At 35.5% G+C, this 19,914-nt stretch overlaps 1 protein-coding gene across 1 annotated transcript in view; it reads right to left on the minus strand.

Moving 5' to 3' along the window:
- Window positions 1–19,565, minus strand: part of Myo95E (Myosin 95E) — an 86,724-nt gene extending 67,159 nt beyond the window's left edge. Inside the window, exon 1 of the mRNA XM_090176135.1 lies at window positions 19,330–19,565. Coding sequence (XP_090032261.1) covers window positions 19,330–19,542 — 213 coding nt within the window. The 5' untranslated portion in view covers window positions 19,543–19,565. The remainder of the gene's footprint in view (window positions 1–19,329) is intronic.
- Between the last annotated feature and the right edge of the window lie 349 nt (window positions 19,566–19,914).

The following is a 19,914-nucleotide window of genomic DNA, read 5'->3' on the forward strand; positions in this document are numbered from 1 at the left end:
AATAATTGAATAGCAATAATCCTGGCAGCTTGTTCAATATTTAAAATTTTACGATCTTATTTATCATGCGAGTAACGATTTAACTTTTTTCACTTAAGAAATATATTTGATACTACTGTCAAAAACGTCGTGAAGATATCCATTAAATATATTGAATCATGGTAATTTGGATCATTAAGATTGTTAGTAATGAACGGGCTTCTTCTGGACTCTATAAATCAGGCGATCGGTGAACGGTCCGAGGTCGTTGCCAAGGAACCCAACCAAAGCAACGCCAGGACACCGATCAATATATTCAAAAGCTTCCACCTACTGCCTCTTAAAACTGTCGAGAAGGTGACCAAGTAAAAGAACAAGTATTGATCCTCGACTCTTTTAAGTCGGGTTACTTCGTAGAACAGAGAAATTTACTCCCGTAATGAGCGAACTTCGATATTAAAAACCGAAGCCTATCGGATTTTCAAACAACTATTTCGCGATGAATTATGGGATCAATAAAGTTATTTTGAACGATACGGTTGACGTAATAGGTATTTTCAGCGTCTTAAGTTAAAAAGTTACAAAAACGCCTGTAGAAGTGTTCCTCACACGCTACACCGGTGTTCAAGGAAACGATTTTTTACAGTGTTTACACGTACTAGTGCCATCTATACGTTAAGCACTTTGTTGAATACCAATCCTTTCACCGATTTTTATAATCGTAGCTATACTATACTAAACTGATCTAATATCAAAAGACAAACTAATATAACCTAACGTAACTTTAACTAATATAACCTAACGTAACTTTAACTAATATAACCTAACCATACCTTAAACTAATAAAACCTACCTTAACCTTAAACTTATAAAAACTAACCTTAACTTAACTAAAATAACCTAACCTAGCCTTAGCTAATATAACCCAATCTAACCTTAACTAATATAACCTAACCTTACCTTAAACTAATATATAAAAACAAAATATTAAGGAACGCTTTCATTGTTTGCATGAATAAATTTTTAATTAATAATTAAAACAGATTATAAAAATTTATTAATGCAAACAATGAAAGTGTTCCTTAATTTTAGTTTAATATCATACTGTAAGCATGAAGCTCCACACGATTTATTTTCTAATTAGACTAAAATAGTCTAACTAACGTTACCTTAAACAAACTAATATCACCTAACCTTACCTTAAACAAACTAATATCACCTAACCTTACCTTAAACAAACTAATATCACTTTACCTTACCTTAAACAAACTAATATCACCAACCCTATATTAAACTAATATAACCTAACCTTAAAGTTATATAACTTAACCTTTCCCTAAACTAATATCACCTAACCTTACCTTAAACTAATATAACCTAACCTTAAAGTTATATAACCTATTATTTTTTTTTAAAAGCTGCTACTTCATGGCTTTAAAAAACTTTTATTTAACCTAACTTTAACTAATATTACCTAACCATACCTAGACTAATATAACGCAACCCTACATTAAACTAATATAACCCAACCCTACATTAAACTAATATAACCTAACCTTAAAGTTATATAACCTATTATTTTTTTTTAAAAGCTGCTACTTCATTGCTTTAAAAAACTTTTATTTAACCTAACTTTAACTAATATAACCTAACCATACCTAGACTAATATAACGCAACCCTACATTAAACTAATATAACCCAACCCTACATTAAACTAATATAACCTAACCTTACCAAAAACGTATATAGCCTAAACTTACATTAAACTAATACAACCTAACCTAATATAACGCCAAAACACTAGGAAAAATTAGGCCTAACTGGCGACTCTCAAATTTCATTGACCAGAAACAAGATGACGTAAACCAGCATCCAACCAAATCGGGAGGCGTTGCAACGTTCAGTCGCTTCTCTAATTAGAAATCGTCTTAGTTTGTAATCCGAATAAGCTATCCGTCAGTAGCTTTGTAAACCTAATGGTCGAGACAACCGAAATACGTGTAAAAATAAACGACGAAAGCGCCCCCTCTTACACGGACGTAAAAGGGGTGAATATAAAGCGCGTTTAGTTCGCACCTCGAATGGTGAGCGTCCGGACAGTTATAGTACTTTACACACTCGTCTAAAGAGATTCTGGATCCGGCCACCAGGGGGAGAAAGACGCCCGTATTACGTTCGATGGTCATTCTGCCAGATGACGCTGAGGGACGGAAATGACCTAGATTGGTCCGAGAATCTTTCGCGGGCGCCTCGGAATGGGTATCGGTCTCGCCTGGACGACTCTTACGGACTTGGGAAAAGACAAGTGGGGGGGGGGGGGCGCTAAGCCTTTGTGTTTCTCACAAATGGCAGCGAGAAAACGGGCGTCCCAAATTCCCGGTTCGTCCTCCATTGTTGTTGGAATGATACCTAGCACCAGCAATGGTCTCGACGACAAAAAATGAAAGCGTCACTGGTTGTAGTGAATAAAACTTATCTTGGTTCCTCCCTTTTGTTGAAGGCACGGAAGAAAAGGTTCTTAGTTGACTTCCAAGGTAATGGCGGGGATGAGGTGTAGTCCGTGAGTACTCGACCGCGCTTCGGTGTCGGGTGGGACCATCTCGAGAGAATCGGTTATTAGACGAGAGAGTTACAAGGATTGGCTGATGTCCCGCTGGTTGCGATGAAATGTCTCCGATGGATACGCGTGTGCCGCCTTCCTTTTCTTACAGTTGCTCGAAAGTGATATACTACACGCGAGTACGGATACTCGTTGTGTACAGGGGATTACCGTTAAGCCTGCCGCAAAATCCCAACGTCAATGAGATCTGAGATACAATATTTTCCGCAAATATTGTTTACTTTTGTCAAATGTAAGTAATAGGACCTTACATTGGGGTGGAAATGTTTTTAAATGAACTCCAAAAGTGGCTATAAGTCCCTCGATGGCTTGGCCTTTAAATGTAAATTATACCAAAATCTAATAAAAATTTAGTTAAGTAACGCAAAGAAATACAGGCTTAAACAAATTGCGTTGCTGATTTTTTTAAATTTGTTATTATTTTTTGAAACTGAGCGTTTATCAATTTCATTGTCTCGGAAAACTTCTAAACAGCACCAAATCTTTGTAGTAGATCATTGAAGCTATTAATTTCCAGTTTCTGAAATATTATTAACAGTTATAATTGTTAATTATTTTACAGTTTGGTCGGAGTTGTGTATAAATGCACTGTTCAAGCATAGACTAAGAATATGTTTCACCTTTAGAATAAAGCAACGACTAAGAAAATGTTTCACCTTTAGAATAAAGCATTGACTAAGAATATGTTTCACCTTTAGAATAAAGCATAGACTAAGAATATGTTTCACCTTTAGAATAAAGCATAGACTAAGAATATGTTTCACCTTTAGAATAAAGCATAGACTAAGAATATGTTTCACCTTTAGAATAAAGCATAGACTAAGATAATGTTTCAAATTTAGAATAAAGCATAGACTAAGAATATGTTTCACCTTTAGAATAAAGCATAGACTAAGAATATGTTTCACCTTTAGAATAAAGCAACGACTAAGAAAATGTTTCACCTTTAGAATAAAGCATTGACTAAGAATATGTTTCACCTTTAGAATAAAGCATAGACTAAGAATATGTTTCACCTTTAGAATAAAGCATAGACTAAGAAAATGTTTCAAATTTAGAATAAAGCATAGACTAAGAATATGTTTCACCTTTAGAATAAAGCATAGACTAAGAATATGTTTCACCTTTAGAATAAAGCATAGACTAAGAAAATGTTTCACCTTTAGAATAAAGCATTGACTAAGAATATGTTTCACCTTTAGAATAAAGCATAGACTAAGAATATGTTTCACCTTTAGAATAAAGCATAGACTAAGAATATGTTTCACCTTTAGAATAAAGCATAGACTAAGAAAATGATTCACCTTTAGAATAAAGCATAGACTAAAAAAAGGTTTTACCTTTAATACAAAAAAAAACATTTCTGACCAGCCTGAATTTTAATAGCAGGGATTAGCCAAAAACATTATTAACATTGATTAAATAACGTTAAAAATTATCTATCGAAAATTATGAGAACTTAACTAAAATACCAATACTTTTTTGTAAACTTTTCTTAATCAATAATTTAATATTTTTAAATATGATCTTTTACTATATTCTGTAACATGCAGTATCTACAAATCGAAATATGCGAACGGCCCCTATAACTATTCTCGCAACAACGAAAAGTGAGACGGAACTGAAAACTTTGTTTAGAACCAAAAATCCAAATCTTTGAAAATCCAAGCCAGTCCTTTCAAAAAGACAACTGCGCGCCAACGATGCGATCAGGAATAGCAATGTCACTTGGCTTGTAACTTTTAGTAAGAAGAAAATGAGGAGAGAGAGAGTATAATTAAATCAATCAAGTATAACCGCCGAAGTAGGGTCAGCCGAGTCGGATCAGAGAGGAAGACGTCTTATCAATTAGTGAATATTTGCACACTGCCCTCGCCGACGTCGCTTTCCGCTCCTGTAAGTCCGCTAACCCACAACCCGCCACTGCTTCTCTCGCTCTTGCGCTCAGAATGGAACGCCAATGCTACGCCTACGCTAAAAGAGAGAGTTGGCCATTCTCTGGAAAGACAATTAAAGTTACCAGGACGAAGAATATATTGTTAATAGGCGGCACAGGGCAAGATGAAGACCACTACTACACAGCATACTCGCCTGCTTCTATTATGCTAACTATATCCTTATCCATTATACTTTTTAAATAGTATGTTCAGACTCCAAAATTCGTACAATTATCAGACTCCAAGATTGGTACAATTATCAGACTCCAAGATCGGTACGATTATCAGACTCCAAGATCGGTACAATTATCAGACTCCAAGATCGGTACAATTATCAGACTCCAAGATCGGTACAATTATCAGACTCCAAGATCGGTACAATTATCAGACTCCAAGATCGGTACGATTATCAGACTCCAAGATCGGTACGATTATCAGACTCCAAGATCGGTACGATTATCAGACTCCAAGATCGGTACGATTATCAGACTCCAAGATCGGTACGATTATCAGACTCCAAGATTCGTACGATTATCAGACTCCAAGATTCGTACAATTATCAGACTCCAAGATTCGTACGATTATCAGACTCCAAGATTCGTACGATTATCAGACTCCAAGATTCGTACGATTATCAGACTCCAAGATTCGTACGATTATCAGACTCCAAGATTCGTACGATTATCAGACTCCAAGATTCGTACGATTATCAGACTCCAAGATTATTACGATTATCAGACTCCAAGATTATTACGATTATCAGACTCCAAGATTATTACAATTATCAGACTACAAGATTATTACAATTATCAGACTCCAAGATTATTACAATTATCAGACTCCAAGATTAGTACAATTATCAGACTCCAAGATTAGTACAATTATCAGACTCCAAGATTCGTACAATTATCAGTCTCCAAGATTCGTACAATTATCAGACTCCAAGATTCGTACAATTATCAGACTCCAAGATTCGTACAATTATCAGACTCCAAGATTCGTACGATTATCAGACTCCAAGATTCGTACGATTATCAGACTCCAAGATTCGTACGATTATCAGACTCCAAGATTCGTACGATTATCAGACTCCAAGATTATTACGATTATCAGACTCCAAGATTATTACGATTATCAGACTCCAAGATTATTACGATTATCAGACTCCAAGATTCATACAATTATCAGACTCCAAGATTCATACAATTATCAGACTCCAAGATTCGTACAATTATCAGACTCCAAGATTCGTACAATTATCAGACTCCAAGATTCGTACAATTATCAGACTCCAAGATTCGTACAATTATCAGACTCCAAGATTCGTACAATTATCAGACTCCAAGATTCGTACAATTATCAGACTCCAAGATTCGTACAATTATCAGACTCCAAGATTCGTACAATTATCAGACTCCAAGATTCGTACAATTATCAGACTCCAAGATTCGTACAATTATCAGACTCCAAGATTCGTACAATTATCAGACTCCAAGATTCGTACAATTATCAGACTCCAAGATTCGTACAATTATCAGACTCCAAGATTCGTACGATTATCAGACTCCAAGATTCGTACGATTATCAGACTCCAAGATTCGTACGATTATCAGACTCCAAGATTCGTACGATTATCAGACTCCAAGATTCGTACAATTATCAGACTCCAAGATTCGTACAATTATCAGACTCCAAGATTCGTACAATTATCAGACTCCAAGATTCGTACAATTATCAGACTCCAAGATTAGTACAATTATCAGACTCCAAGATTAGTACAATTATCAGACTCCAAGATTCGTACAATTATCAGACTCCAAGATTCGTACAATTATCAGACTCCAAGATTGGTACAATTACCAGACTCCAAGATTCGTACGATTATCAGACTCCAAGATTCGTACGATTATCAGACTCCAAGATTCGTACGATTATCAGACTCCAAGATTCGTACGATTATCAGACTCCAAGATTCGTACGATTATCAGACTCCAAGATTCGTACGATTATCAGACTCCAAGATTATTACGATTATCAGACTCCAAGATTATTACAATTATCAGACTACAAGATTCGTACGATTATCAGACTCCGAGATTCGTACGATTATCAGACTCCGAGATTCGTACGATTATCAGACTCCGAGATTCGTACGATTATCAGACTCCGAGATTCGTACGATTATCAGACTCCGAGATTCGTACGATTATCAGACTCCGAGATTCGTACGATTATCAGACTCCGAGATTCGTACGATTATCAGACTCCGAGATTCGTACGATTATCAGACTCCGAGATTCGTACGATTATCAGACTCCAAGATTCGTACAATTATCAGACTCCAAGATTCGTACAATTATCAGACTCCAAGATTCGTACAATTATCAGACTCCAAGATTCGTACAATTATCAGACTCCAAGATTCGTACAATTATCAGACTCCAAGATTCGTACAATTATCAGACTCCAAGATTCGTACAATTATCAGACTCCAAGATTCGTACAATTACCAGACTCCAAGATTCGTACAATTATCAGACTCCAAGATTCGTACAATTATCAGACTCCAAGATTCGTACAATTATCAGACTCCAAGATTCGTACAATTATCAGACTCCAAGATGGTACAATTACCAGACTCCAAGATTGGTACAATTACCAGACTCCAAGATTGGTACAATTACCAGACCCCAAGATTTGTACAATTATCAGACTCCAAGATTGGTACAATTATCAGACTCCAAGATTGGTACAATTATCAGACTCCAAGATTGGTACAATTATCATACTCCAAGATTCGTACAATTATTATTAGGTACAAAATATTATCAGGTACAAAATATTTTAAATTGTCAGGAACAATATATTTTAAATTGTCAGGTACAAAATATTTTAGATTGTCAGGTAAAAATATTTTAAATTTTCAGGTACAAAATATTTTAAATTATCAGGTACAAAATATTTTAAATTGTTAGGTATAAAATATTTTAAATTTTCAGGTACAAAATATTTTAAATTATCAGTCACAAAATATTTTAAATTGTCAGGTAAAAAATATTTTAAATTGTCAGGTACAAAATATTTTAAATTATCAGAAACGAAATATTTTAAATTGTCAGGTATAAAATATTTTAAATCTTCGGGGACGAAATATTTTAAATTGTCAGGTAAAAAATATTTTAAATTGTCAGGTAAAATATAATTTAAATTGTCAGGTACAAAATATTTTAAATTGTCAGGTAAAATATATTTTAAATTATCAGGTACAAAATATTTTAAATTGTCAGGTGTAAAATATTTTAAATTATCAGGTACAAAATATTTTAAATTGTCAGGCACAAAATATTTTAAATTGTCAGGTATAAAATATTTTAAATTTTCAGGTACAAAATATTTTAAATTGTCAGGCACGAAATATTTTAAATTGTTAGGTACAAAATATTTTAAATTTCCAGGTACAAAATATTTTAAATTGTCAGGTACAAAATATTTTAAATTTTCAGGTACAAAATATTTTAAATTATCAGGTACAAAATATTTTAAATTATCAGGTACAAAATATTTTAAATTATCAGTCACAAAATATTTTAAATTGTTAGGTACAAAATATTTTAAATTGTCTGGTACAAAATATTTTAAATTATCAGAAACAAAATATTTTAAATTTTCAGGTATAAAATATTTTAAATTTTCAGGTATAAAATAATTTAAATTTTCAGGTACAAAATATTTTAAACTATGAGGTTCGAAAATGTTTTTAAACTATGAGGTTCGAAAATGTTTTAAAATTATGAGGTTCGAAAATGTTTTTAAACTATGAGGTTCGGAAATGTTTTTAAATTTCGAAATTCTTTAAAATTCTCAAAACGCGGAAATTTTCCCCTGATTACAACATCGGGTTCTTAGCGTCAGTTATTCCCTTTTTACTTCGAACATGACTCACCTGTTCTTTGTACTTATCACACACTTTGAGGGTAAACGGGATAACTCAACACCCTGTATTGCAGGTTTGAACTGCAGCAGCATTATAAAAATAAAATAAACTTCAGATAAAAGCTCACCGGGTACTACTCTTAAAGGCTAGAAGTTGCAGCAACTACTTCGCTTCTGTAAGCTCAGGTAAAGCTAATTTCGTGTATTGGAAGGTAAATCACGAGTACTTTTCTCAAATTAGGGCCCTCGTTCCCGGTTGACTCACTGGATTTCGGAACAAGAGCAAATTAAAACTCAGGGCGGAACGACAGAGAATTCCAAAGAGAATTTTCCAACCCTCAAAAGAAGCGACAAAAGTTTACCTCAAAACGAAAGACGTGAAATAATTATACGGGTACTGCCAAGTCAAAGAGACTTATTAGGCTAATTAAAGCGTGGAACGGTTGTATATCTAGACAGCGCGTGTAATCTTAATGAGCATTTCTGTTGGTATTGAATTCTCAAGGTGAAACCGGGAGTGCAAAATAACGAAAGTTTTATCCGCGATTAATCATTGTCATTTCCGAATGAAGGAGCTACCAGAATATGATTTTTAGTGGAAAAACCTAAAAAGTGCTCCAGGTATAAGGCTCCGCTAGAAATAACATATAGGATAACGAAACTAGAGCTCGGGTTTTTGGATCAGAAATTTCCCTTTTATTTAAATTATCCGAATAAAAATTTATTTTTTGCATATTAAATCGTTTTATAACCGCGAATAATATCCATTAATAAACAGTTAACCGAAATTTTTATGAATAATCGAAATTTTGGCGGTTAATTAATCTGTTCCGCCGAGCTCATAACCGAAAATTATCCGAATAAAAATTTATTTTTTGTATATTAAATCGTTTTAGAACCGCGAATAATATCCATAAATAAACAGTCAACCGAAATTTTTATGAATAATCGAAATTTTGGCGGTTAATTTATCTGTTCCAACTCGCAGTGTTCTCGAGTGGGCTGTCGGGTTGCAGAGGATTTAAATATATCTACTATTGAGTCACGTGACCCGCTTTGAATTCTTGAAAAATTGTTACGAAGTTGGGTTTGAGTAGAGAAGTTGCTAGCGTCAGACGTTGCTCTAAAATAACACTCTCGTCCCTTATTTGTTGCTCTAAGAAAGTATATTCTCCGGTTGCATCGTTTGAAATTAATGGTATCCCGGTTTCCGTAACAACGTTTTGAAAATTGGATTTTACATTAAGTTACATTTAGATTTTCTTTAAACAAATATATTTTGTAAATTGAATTTTGTTAAAAATGTTGTCATTTTGTCTTAACCAAATTAAACAGTTTGTACAATACGACTGAGAATCAAAATTATACAGGGTGTTTCAAAAGGTTATGCAAAATTTGAAGGAGTTGCAGGGGGTGAGTTGAGAAGTATGCCTGTTTTTTTTTCCATTTTCCTACGATGAGTTAAAAGAGCGCCAGAGAGCTTCCAAGTGTGGTTTACTAGCCCCGGGAAGTAGGCTGCAACAAGTGCCAAACCAAGCAGGGAAATGCGATTTCAGGGGTACGATGAATTTGAGAATGCGTGGGAATTGAGATAAATAACAAAAAACAACTGAATATCCGCCAGTTCTTCCGAAGTGAGCCTCATTGTAAGGTGGGGTGGCGAAGTGGTTGGGAAGAGGAGCCGGGTTCGATCCCAGCTTGTGGCACTGGGTGGAAACTCGGAACAACTCCTTCCGCGTTGAGTTTTGCAAGTTCTCTCCCCACTGGTTTGAGGGGTTTTCCCCCGAGCTCTTCGGTTTCCCCTTCCATAAAAACTTGTAGAGGTTAACGGTAATAGTTAGTGTAGGGAGCTGTGGGCTCGCGTGGCAATGTAACCCGGCCACCTGAATTAATGGCTTTAAAAGTCGCTGGATGACTTAGGCCTAAGGCAGTGCCTTGGGTATTAGCCTAGCTGATTATTTATTGTTGCAATTTGAAAGTGATCCTCAACAATATATCTACTAAACGTATAAGTCAGATAACTATTCGGCAAACTGAATCTGGTGAGATGAATCCATTACGATCCGTTACTTGGGATAAAGTATCAGTTACAGTCTGAGATCTGTCCGTTTGGTGAGGGGAATATCTCTGACTATCTGATTACCTTAAGCTATCTGAAAATTTCGACCTGGATAACCCTATCAGTGTGTAACGGAGTGTTTGTCTTGATTCCAATTTTAAGAATTATCTAACCCAACAAAAGTATTCCAAAATATAAAATCGTACACAAACAGACATCAAAACCCATTTTGTAGTTCTTTATTTCTAAACTATATCTTTTTAATTGAATAGTTTTAGAAATAATGATTTCTCGCTAGGAGCAACAAACACAAGGAGAACGCAGCTAGCCTTTAAACACGCTAACGAATGGTTGTGTACGAATTTCATTGGACGAGCGTCACGAGCCTTTACGCTGAACGTTTTACGGGCGGGGGGAAGACAATTTCGGAATTTTCCCCTTCCGACGGCAGCAGGCGCTAAAGCGTCTAGCCAATGAAAAATGTACGCAAGAAAATCCACGACTTTTGACGGGTTGCGTTCTCCTTGTGTGGGGTGTTGTGTTTGTTGCTCCTAGATTTCTCGTTGGAGATGTATTTTCAAAAATCAGCAGGTGTCTGCGAATAACATTAGTAGTACCTAGATACGGTTACTTATATCTAGAGGTCGGCGGAACAAATAAATTAACCGCGAAAATTTCAATTAATCATTAAAATTAGTATTATTTGTTTTATACGAATAAATTATACGATTAAACAACGATTTAACACGCAAAATTAATCATATTCTTCGAATATTTCTGAATAATTCTCGGTTATGGATAAATAAAAACAATCGTATAATTTCTTATTCAAACGCCGACCTCTAATATCCTAAAATATATTATATACTTCTGTTTACACTTATTTTATTGATGAAAAGTCGAATATAATTATTCATATGCTATGTCTAATTTAGTGTATATTTTCTAGTGTTGTTAATTTTCCGGAAAAATAAAATGCGGAAAAATTTCCAGAAAATTTTCCGCAAATCGGAAAAATAAAAAATTGAAACATAAATTACTTTTTAAGGGTTTTTAATGTTTTTAACTTTTAATTTATATAAAATGTCTAATATCAGTAAACATACTACAAAACATTAATAGTTTTACATTTTTAATCAGTTTAAACTAGTTTAAAGGTCTAGTTTTACTTTAGATTCGAAAAAATTAGGTAAAAATGTCTCTTTATTGAAATTTACAAACAATATATTAGACTAATCATGGAATTAAAACTTTTTTTTATTTTTTCGGAAAATTTTCGGGAAAAAAGGCCTCGGTCATTTTCCGGAAATTTTTTTTCCGAATTACAACACTAATTTTTTCTATGATGGCTAACATATTAATATCAAGAATGTATTTATTTATACTCAGGGAGAATGAATATGTCGAGATTATTTTTAGCGTTTCTTCAATTCCACCCGTTGGGCCCCCGGTATGCTCCTCCGCTTTAATAAAATCCAATAATACTGCAATCTCATTGGTTCTTAAAAATTACGTTTTTCGACGCGATTAACGCTGCTGCGAGGACTCAAAAAATAAGACCGCCTCCCCCCCCCCCGCCCTTAGCGTGACGGGGCTAGGGCCTCAACGTGTCCGTCGATAGTCTCGACATATTCATTCTCCCTGAGTAGAAATAAATACATTCTTGTTAATATTAAAGACAGCAGACCTAATTGTTTTTAAATAACCAATTTAAATCCGTGTTTAAAATCAACTACCCATTATAACCTCTTCAGGCGAGGCTTACAAATAGTATGGCGATAATCAAAACCCAGAAATGGCCAATCTTTGGAAGTCGAGAATTCCGAGAAAGTTCGCAACAAATTCGTTTCCAAAATGTTAGATAAAAAAAAATAAAAAAACGCGATGGCAAAATGAGCCCCGATAGCAGAAAATTATAAACCATAAAAAATATCCATAAATCAAGAACTTTCTCCCCAACCCCATCTCTCCACGATGACTATTTAAATAGCAGGGTACCCTCTCTCTCACTCTTGGGTTTTTTTGGTCACTTATATTTTTTTCACGGTTTTAGGCGGGTCTACCTTGATACCACTCATTGAAAGTTGGTGGAGTTATTCCCGGCACCGTTGGGGACGCTGATATGCAAGACGATCGCTTAGAAATAAAATTCGCGGAAAAAATCGGCTGAGGGGCCCCGGAATGTGTATACAGGGTGTTTCAAAAGGTGATGCAAAAATTTGAAGGAGATGTAGGGGTGAGTTGATAAGTATGCCTGTTTTTTTCCCAATTTTCCTACGATGAGTTAAAAGAGCGCCAGAGAGCTTCAAAGTGTGGCCTACTAGCCCCTGGGTTTTTCCCCATTTTCCTACGATGAGTTAAAAGAGTGCCAGAGAGCCCCTGGAAGTAGGCTGCAACAAGCGCAAACCCAAGCAGCAGGGAAACGCGAACATTAAGGTTTGGGTTCGTGTGATAGGTAAAAAAGAACGTTGTAAACAAATCGAGGTAACCAGGGTAAAAAAGTAAACTTAAACAGTATTTAAAGTCGCTGGGATCGAACCCGGCTCCTCTTCCCAACCACTCCGCCACCCCACCTTACAATGAGGCTCACTTCGGAAGAACTAGCGGATATTCAGTTGTTTTTTGTTATTTATCTCAATTCCCACGCATTCGCAAATTCATCGTACCCCTGAAATCGCATTTCCCTGCTTGGTTTGGCACTTGTTGCAGCCTACTTCCCGGGGCTAGTAAACCACACTTTGGAGCTCTCTGGCGCTCTTTTAACTCACCGTAGGAAAATGGGGAGAAAACAGGCATACTTCTCAACTCACCCCCTACAACTCCTTCAAATTTTTGCATAAAATTTTATACGCCCTGTATTTAAAAAGGAAGTCGTTATTCTAGTTGCTCGTGAGTCATGAACTCATAAATAAAAAGCAAGTCTGAGGGTTAGGATGGTGTTTCAAAATATATTTCTTCTTGAAGTGTTATCGAAATTGCATATAAAATGATTTACGTATCCATTACTAAATAAATTATGAAATTTTTTTTTTAACAAATATACAAAAATTAAGAGTGAACACAAAGTAACGATTTAAAAAAAAATCATGACCAAATTTTATTACCATATTTATCAAGTCTCGAAAAAGGTTAGAACTACCATTTTATATTTTTAAAATTAACGAAAACAATTCAAAAGCTTCTGATTTTTTTGGGGGAATTTGTCAGTCAAAATAAAAGCCTTTTTTGAAACAGCTCCTTCAAATTTTTGCATCACCTTTTGAAACACCCTGTAGATAAATGAAGTGTTCCGATGGGAGTCCTCACGCGGAGTATATGTAGCTATTAAAGAGAGGTGATTCTGGAATTATTTCTTTTCCGGAGAGAGAGTGAAGAGGAAATCCTCTTTTATTGAAAGATGGAGCCACTTAGTTTCCATCCTCAGCACCCTCCCAACCCAGCCCACTCCTCTTCGTTCTCATATTTTCAGACTCGAGTGTAGAATAGCTAAAATTGTGTATTTGACTGGGTCGTTCTGAAAGAGTTTTTAAATAGAGAGTCGATTCGAGAATTTGGGAGAAAAGTTAATGGGCTAGCGTAGTTGGTCGATCAAAATTGATAAGATGGCGGCCGTCCTGCGATAGCCAGTACAGGGTGACCACAGAATATTTTTAATTCCTTTAAAGGAATTATAGGAAATTTATCAGTGAAATATAGGAAGAAAATTGGGGGGGAAGGAAGAAATAGGAAGAAAATTGGGGGGAAGAAAGGAATAAATAGGAAGAAAATTGGGGGAAGAAAGGAATAAATAGGAAGAGAATTGGGGGAAGAAAGGAATAAATAGGAAGAGAATTGGGGGAAGAAAGGAATAAATAGGAAGATAATTGGGGGAAGAAAGGAATAAATAGGAATAAAATTGGGGGAAGAAGGGAATAAATAGGAAGAGAATTGGGGGAAGAAAGGAATAAATAGGAAGAGAATTGGGGGAAGAAAGGAATAAATAGGAAGAAAATTTGGGGAAGAAAGGAATAAATAGGAAGAGAATTGGGGGAAGAAAGGAATAAATAGGAAGAAAATTTGGGGGAGAAAGGAATGAATAGGAAGAAAATTGGGGAAAGAAAGGAATAAATAGGAAGAAAATTGGGGGAAGAAAGGAATGAATAGGAAGAAAATTGGGGGAAGAAAGGAATGAATAGGAAGAAAATTTGGGGGAAAAAGGAATGAATAGGAAGAAAATTGGGGGAAGAAAGGAATAAATAGGAAGAAAATTGGGGGAAGAAAGGAATAAATAGGAGAAAATTAATTATACAATAAGAGAAAACGGTTGTCAAAATTGTTTAAAGGGGGTATAACCTTCAAAATAAAGTTGATAACCAATAGAAATAGTCGAAAACTATCGGCAAACAGTGTTGGAAATAAGCATCTCTAAAAACTAGGACAATATGAAGACTTCTAAGGTAAAATATCAACTATTTTAATTTATTCAGACGTTTGAGTTAAAATATAGGGTATTATAGGAAATTTAATGAAATTATAGGAGGAAAATGGAAAGACGTTAAAGCAAGTGGCGGCGCTATCATTGCCACCTGTATTATGAAAACGCCCCTGTTATTAGAGATGGCCATGAATCTATTCGATTCTTCGGAAAACGCGACTTTACTGGAGAGCGCGCTGCCATATATTAATGGCAAAGGAAGCTAAAATTCAAAATATCCAAATGATAATGTCGTCAGAGAGCCATTGTAGAGTTTTATAGTTAGACAACTTATACTCTATTTAGTGGACTTTAACCTAAATTATGTACCGCATGTAAAAATATTGATTATAAATGCTGTAATTTATGTTATTGACCAATTTATAAACGAGCCAATCCACGCGAGGGGTACCTATAAGTACCGCCTTTTTGATTTCGACACTAGCGACATCTATTGGAAAAAAAAAGCTATTTCACGTCGAGCCGCCACTTGCTTTAAATTATAGTAAAAAATAGGAAATATAGGAACTGTGGTCACCCTGCCAGTAGTGGAAATGTATTCATTTCAATCGCATTCGGTAGCGCGCCGAGCTCCAAAACGATTGTGTAAGGCAGCTAATTGTCTTTTGAAAACAAATTCGAATTCGTATAATTCGAATACCCATCATTTCGATTGAACAAAAATAAATTAAAATATTAATATTATACACCTTTGTTAATGATAATTAATAAATTTCGTACTTGTACAGCTTATTTTACAAGAAATACAAGTCATTTTCTTCGCCAGTTAAGCCGCGAAATCATTGGAACTTTGATGGAACACGAAATGTTTATGACTTTAAAACTTAAAAACTTGTAAAAACCTGAAAAAAATGGAAAAAACTCTTTTCATGCTAAATTAATCACTGATATATCTATTAAGTGACTAATTTGGTCATTGCAAATAGGAGAGATGAAAAAAGGCCAGAAGAAGAGTGAATAGAATAGAAGAATATACTGCTTTTATTTATTTTTTATTGAATTTTGCCTACCATGGAAGTACGATTTTCCACACTGTTTTTAACAGGAAAAAAACAGGTGGAAAAACCGCGAAAAAAATCTAGTTTTTTCCACCCTTGGCAAAATTGTGCCCACCCTGCTTAGAGACTGAACGCCCAAACCTTGAAACAGTTCAGAAAATATATTAATTTACATTGTAAAAATGGTGAAGTTTTTTTAATAAAAATAACTACTACCAACAAAATACTTTAATTTACATTTATAAATCGGTTTAATTTAAATATTTATTATTAGATTAAAATATTGACTCTGAGCATTGGTCGTCAATTTTCGTTGCTAAATGTTTTCTCCATTCGCTTGAAAAATCAACTCGGTTCGCACACCCCTGTTGGCCAACACATCAATTACGATTTTCTTCGTAATAAAATTAGTACGAGAAGAAATACTTTTACGTCGTAAATTGGTAAAATTACCCATAAAGGTCGTTAATTAAAATTATAAATCGTTCTAGCCCGATCCCATTATAGTTAGAAACTAATAACTTAAAACGATAAATGTACCTTCGGGCGGCGCGCTGAAACATTTTTCTCCAACCTCAACTTCACGGCATTCCTGTCGCCAATAAATCTTGACGACCCAATGCCGATAATTGCCGAAACATAAATAACGAACGATAACGAGCTTACTTTTAGAAGTTCTAACAAACTCCTGGTCGTAAGTTTGTGGTCTCCTGATACAAAATACTAACTTTCACCAACAAAGTACTTTACAACTAAAACCATAGTTATATCACTTTTGGAAAAACGGAAGTTTTTGATGACGATAGGAAAACAGAATATAATAGTACCTTAATTAGCCTTTTCAGTTTAAATGGAGCCACTTAACGGTGAACGCGAGAAACTCTTCAATTGCTGGATTTTCGTCAGCTAAGCAGACGCTTTGTCATTTGATTTATCGCCGTTGTAGAAACTATTGTTCGTCCAATATGTTCATTATTTTAAAATAATATACGTATTTAATCTTCTAACCGGATAAGTTTCTATATTCTAAACCGGAAAATTTCAATGTTCCAACCGGTTAAGTTTCAATTTTTAAACCGGATAAGTTTCAATTTTTAAACCGAATAAGTTTCAATTTTTAAACCGAATAAGTTTCAATTTTTAAACCGAATAAGTTTCAATTTTTAAACCGGATAAGTTTCAATTTTTAAACCGGATAAGTTTCAATTTTTAAACCGGATAAGTTTCAATTTTTAAACCGGATAAGTTTCAATTTTTAAACCGAATAAGTTTCAATTTTTAAACCGGATAAGTTTCAATTTTTAAACCGGATAAGTTTCAATTTTTAAACCGGATAAGTTTCAATTTTCAAACATGAAAAGTTTCCGTTTTCAAACATGAAAAGTTTCAATTTTCGAACAGAATAAGTTTCCATTTTCGAAACCGGAAAATTTAAATTTGTCAACCGGATAAGTTTCCATTCTCTAACCTAAATCCATAATAAATCGGCCGTTTATTTTTTTTTAATCCTGGCAATGCCACTGTACGAAATAATGTATCCTGAAATACCCCTTTGGCAGGGTAATATTTACATTTTCAATCGTTATGGGGAATGATAAAGGGGGATAATTTTGAGGGGTGTATACGCTTCCGCTGAGAAAACGTGTTCATTTGTAAACTACATAGAGCCTGCGAATGTACAACCGAAATACTTCCCTAGTAACAAATATGCTATTTTCTTCTGTTGTTACTCAATCTTTTGCTTAGTTTCCACAAGCGCAAATAACGGAGAGTAACTCACCTTTTTGATGTGTAAAAGTGTTAGGCGCGTAAGGAAAACTAAGACTTACGAGGAGGCGGAACTATCGAAATTGACGTAATTTGTGTTATTTAGGACCTACACGCCTTGGATTCCACTAGCGTTAAAACGTTTGTCAATAAAAAGTTGACTGACGCGCCGTTACGCGCCCCAAGGCTTAAAGGGGAACGGCCAAGCTTTTCCTTATTTCCGTATCAAAAGATTAACAAGACGTTCAATATACTAACACGTACCTTTTTTTGTCTTGAAAAAATAGCTTTTGGCCTAAAAAGTTGAAACGAAAAATAACGCCAGGTGTTTGGGTTTGAATTTTCGCCGCCATCTTAGGGGCTGCCGCCAGCGCCCCTAACCCCGTATGAGCGATTTGCGAACTGTCCTAACTTTTAAAATCGCGCAATTTAGGCTTAGGTTTCTTATAACTGGAACGCGCCGCGCGTGCAAAACAATTTTTTTGCGTCTTCAGCAGCACGCGCTTTTACGTTGTTTTTCCGTCTCACCGACTTGTCACCAGGTGTCGCGGCGGACGCGCGCTTTTCGATTTCCCGAAATTTCTTTATTTTATTAAAAATTAACCACTCAATAGTTTTTGATGCGGTTTTCGCCATACATTTTAGTTTTTAATGGGCTATAGGGCTACCTAACTGGTTAAAGCTTGACCGTTCCCCTTTAAGAATGTTTTCCGGGGTAGGTACATTTGTTCGAATTTCATTCGTCCGAACCGCCGAAATAACAAATGTTTCAATTGTTCGAATTGGACAACTTGTTTGTTTCATTCGTCCGAATCGGTAGCATCACTTGTCCGAATTCTGCCGCTAAATTAGTATTTCTTATTGTTGTTTTTTTATAATATCTAATCATTTAATCCTATTATATACATTTCTCCTTTGGCCGATATAGTAAGAGGGAATTGTGTTGAATGTTGTAGATATTTTAAGTTAGGTTAGGTTAGGTTAGGTTAGGTTAGGTTCACGTTAATGTTACTATTTTCTTATATTAACAGAATTAAAAAAAAATTCCTAATGTTTAAAAACGGACAAACGATTATTCGAACAAATGAAATTCGCCAGTAAAGTTAACATAAATTGAACGACTAAATCACCAACAAAAGTTGTGATAAATTTTTCGGGCAAATTAAATACGTTTTCGGACGTACGATCCTGTTTTCCGGCATTCGGACAAATGATCATTCGGACATTTGTACCACCGTTCGGACGAATGAAATTCTAACAAATGTACCCAAATCGGTTTTCCACTAGCGCGCGTCATAATGTTATTTTCTTTACGCGCGTAAAAACGTTTGAAAGTTTCAAAGCTGAGAAACGCGTCGTTGCGCGCGCCAGTGGAAACCAAGGCTTAGGCCTAACTAAATTTTACCAAGGCTTAGGCCTAACTCAATTTTTATTACGTCAACGCTCACCGCAAAAAGAATTGTATTAGACTCTCCCCGTCGTGGCGTTTTCGGCCTAGTGCAAAGCAGCCACAACGGCCGCTAGAGGGAGCGAGCAGATTGACAGATATGGAGAGACTTACGTAAATTTGATCTCTCTTGAAGCGTTGATGTAAATTGGCGATGAAGGCCTCTTCGCTGAGCGGGTCCAATAGAACGGCGTCGCTGACTCCCACTTCCTGGTCCAGGCTGAGGACGCCCCGCGCCGAGGACACTCCACTCATCGTCCGCGGCAGACCTCCGCCCCTGCACCAACGCCCGACGCTGCAGCTACCACTGCACAAAGACACAAGCATTTGTTAGAATACTCGATCGAGACATACGCAATCTATCCAACGTATACACACTCTGTTAAAGATAATTAATAATTAATATCCAAAATACTCTAAATTATGAGACCTTGAGCAATTTCAATAGAGTAATATCGGTGTGACGTATTTCGACGTCACCTATGCTTTTTCATATAGATAAAAACTGCCCTCAAAATGGCGGCTACAGAGTGATACTATACTCTAACCACAGCTTGCTCGTGGGTGTTGCTTGTGTTCGTTGCCATGGAAACGATTATAAGTCGGCCATGACATTAAGACGCCCATGGTGGTCACGTAATATTTCGCAGGATCGTGTGTCGTTTTGCCTCGTGATCTGTGACGTCTAATTAATGTCAT

The sequence above is a fragment of the Leiobunum rupestre genome, chromosome 5 (assembly GCF_980474605.1).
Source record: "Leiobunum rupestre chromosome 5, qqLeiRupe1.1.hap1, whole genome shotgun sequence".
Taxonomy (NCBI): Eukaryota; Metazoa; Arthropoda; class Arachnida; order Opiliones; family Sclerosomatidae; genus Leiobunum; species Leiobunum rupestre.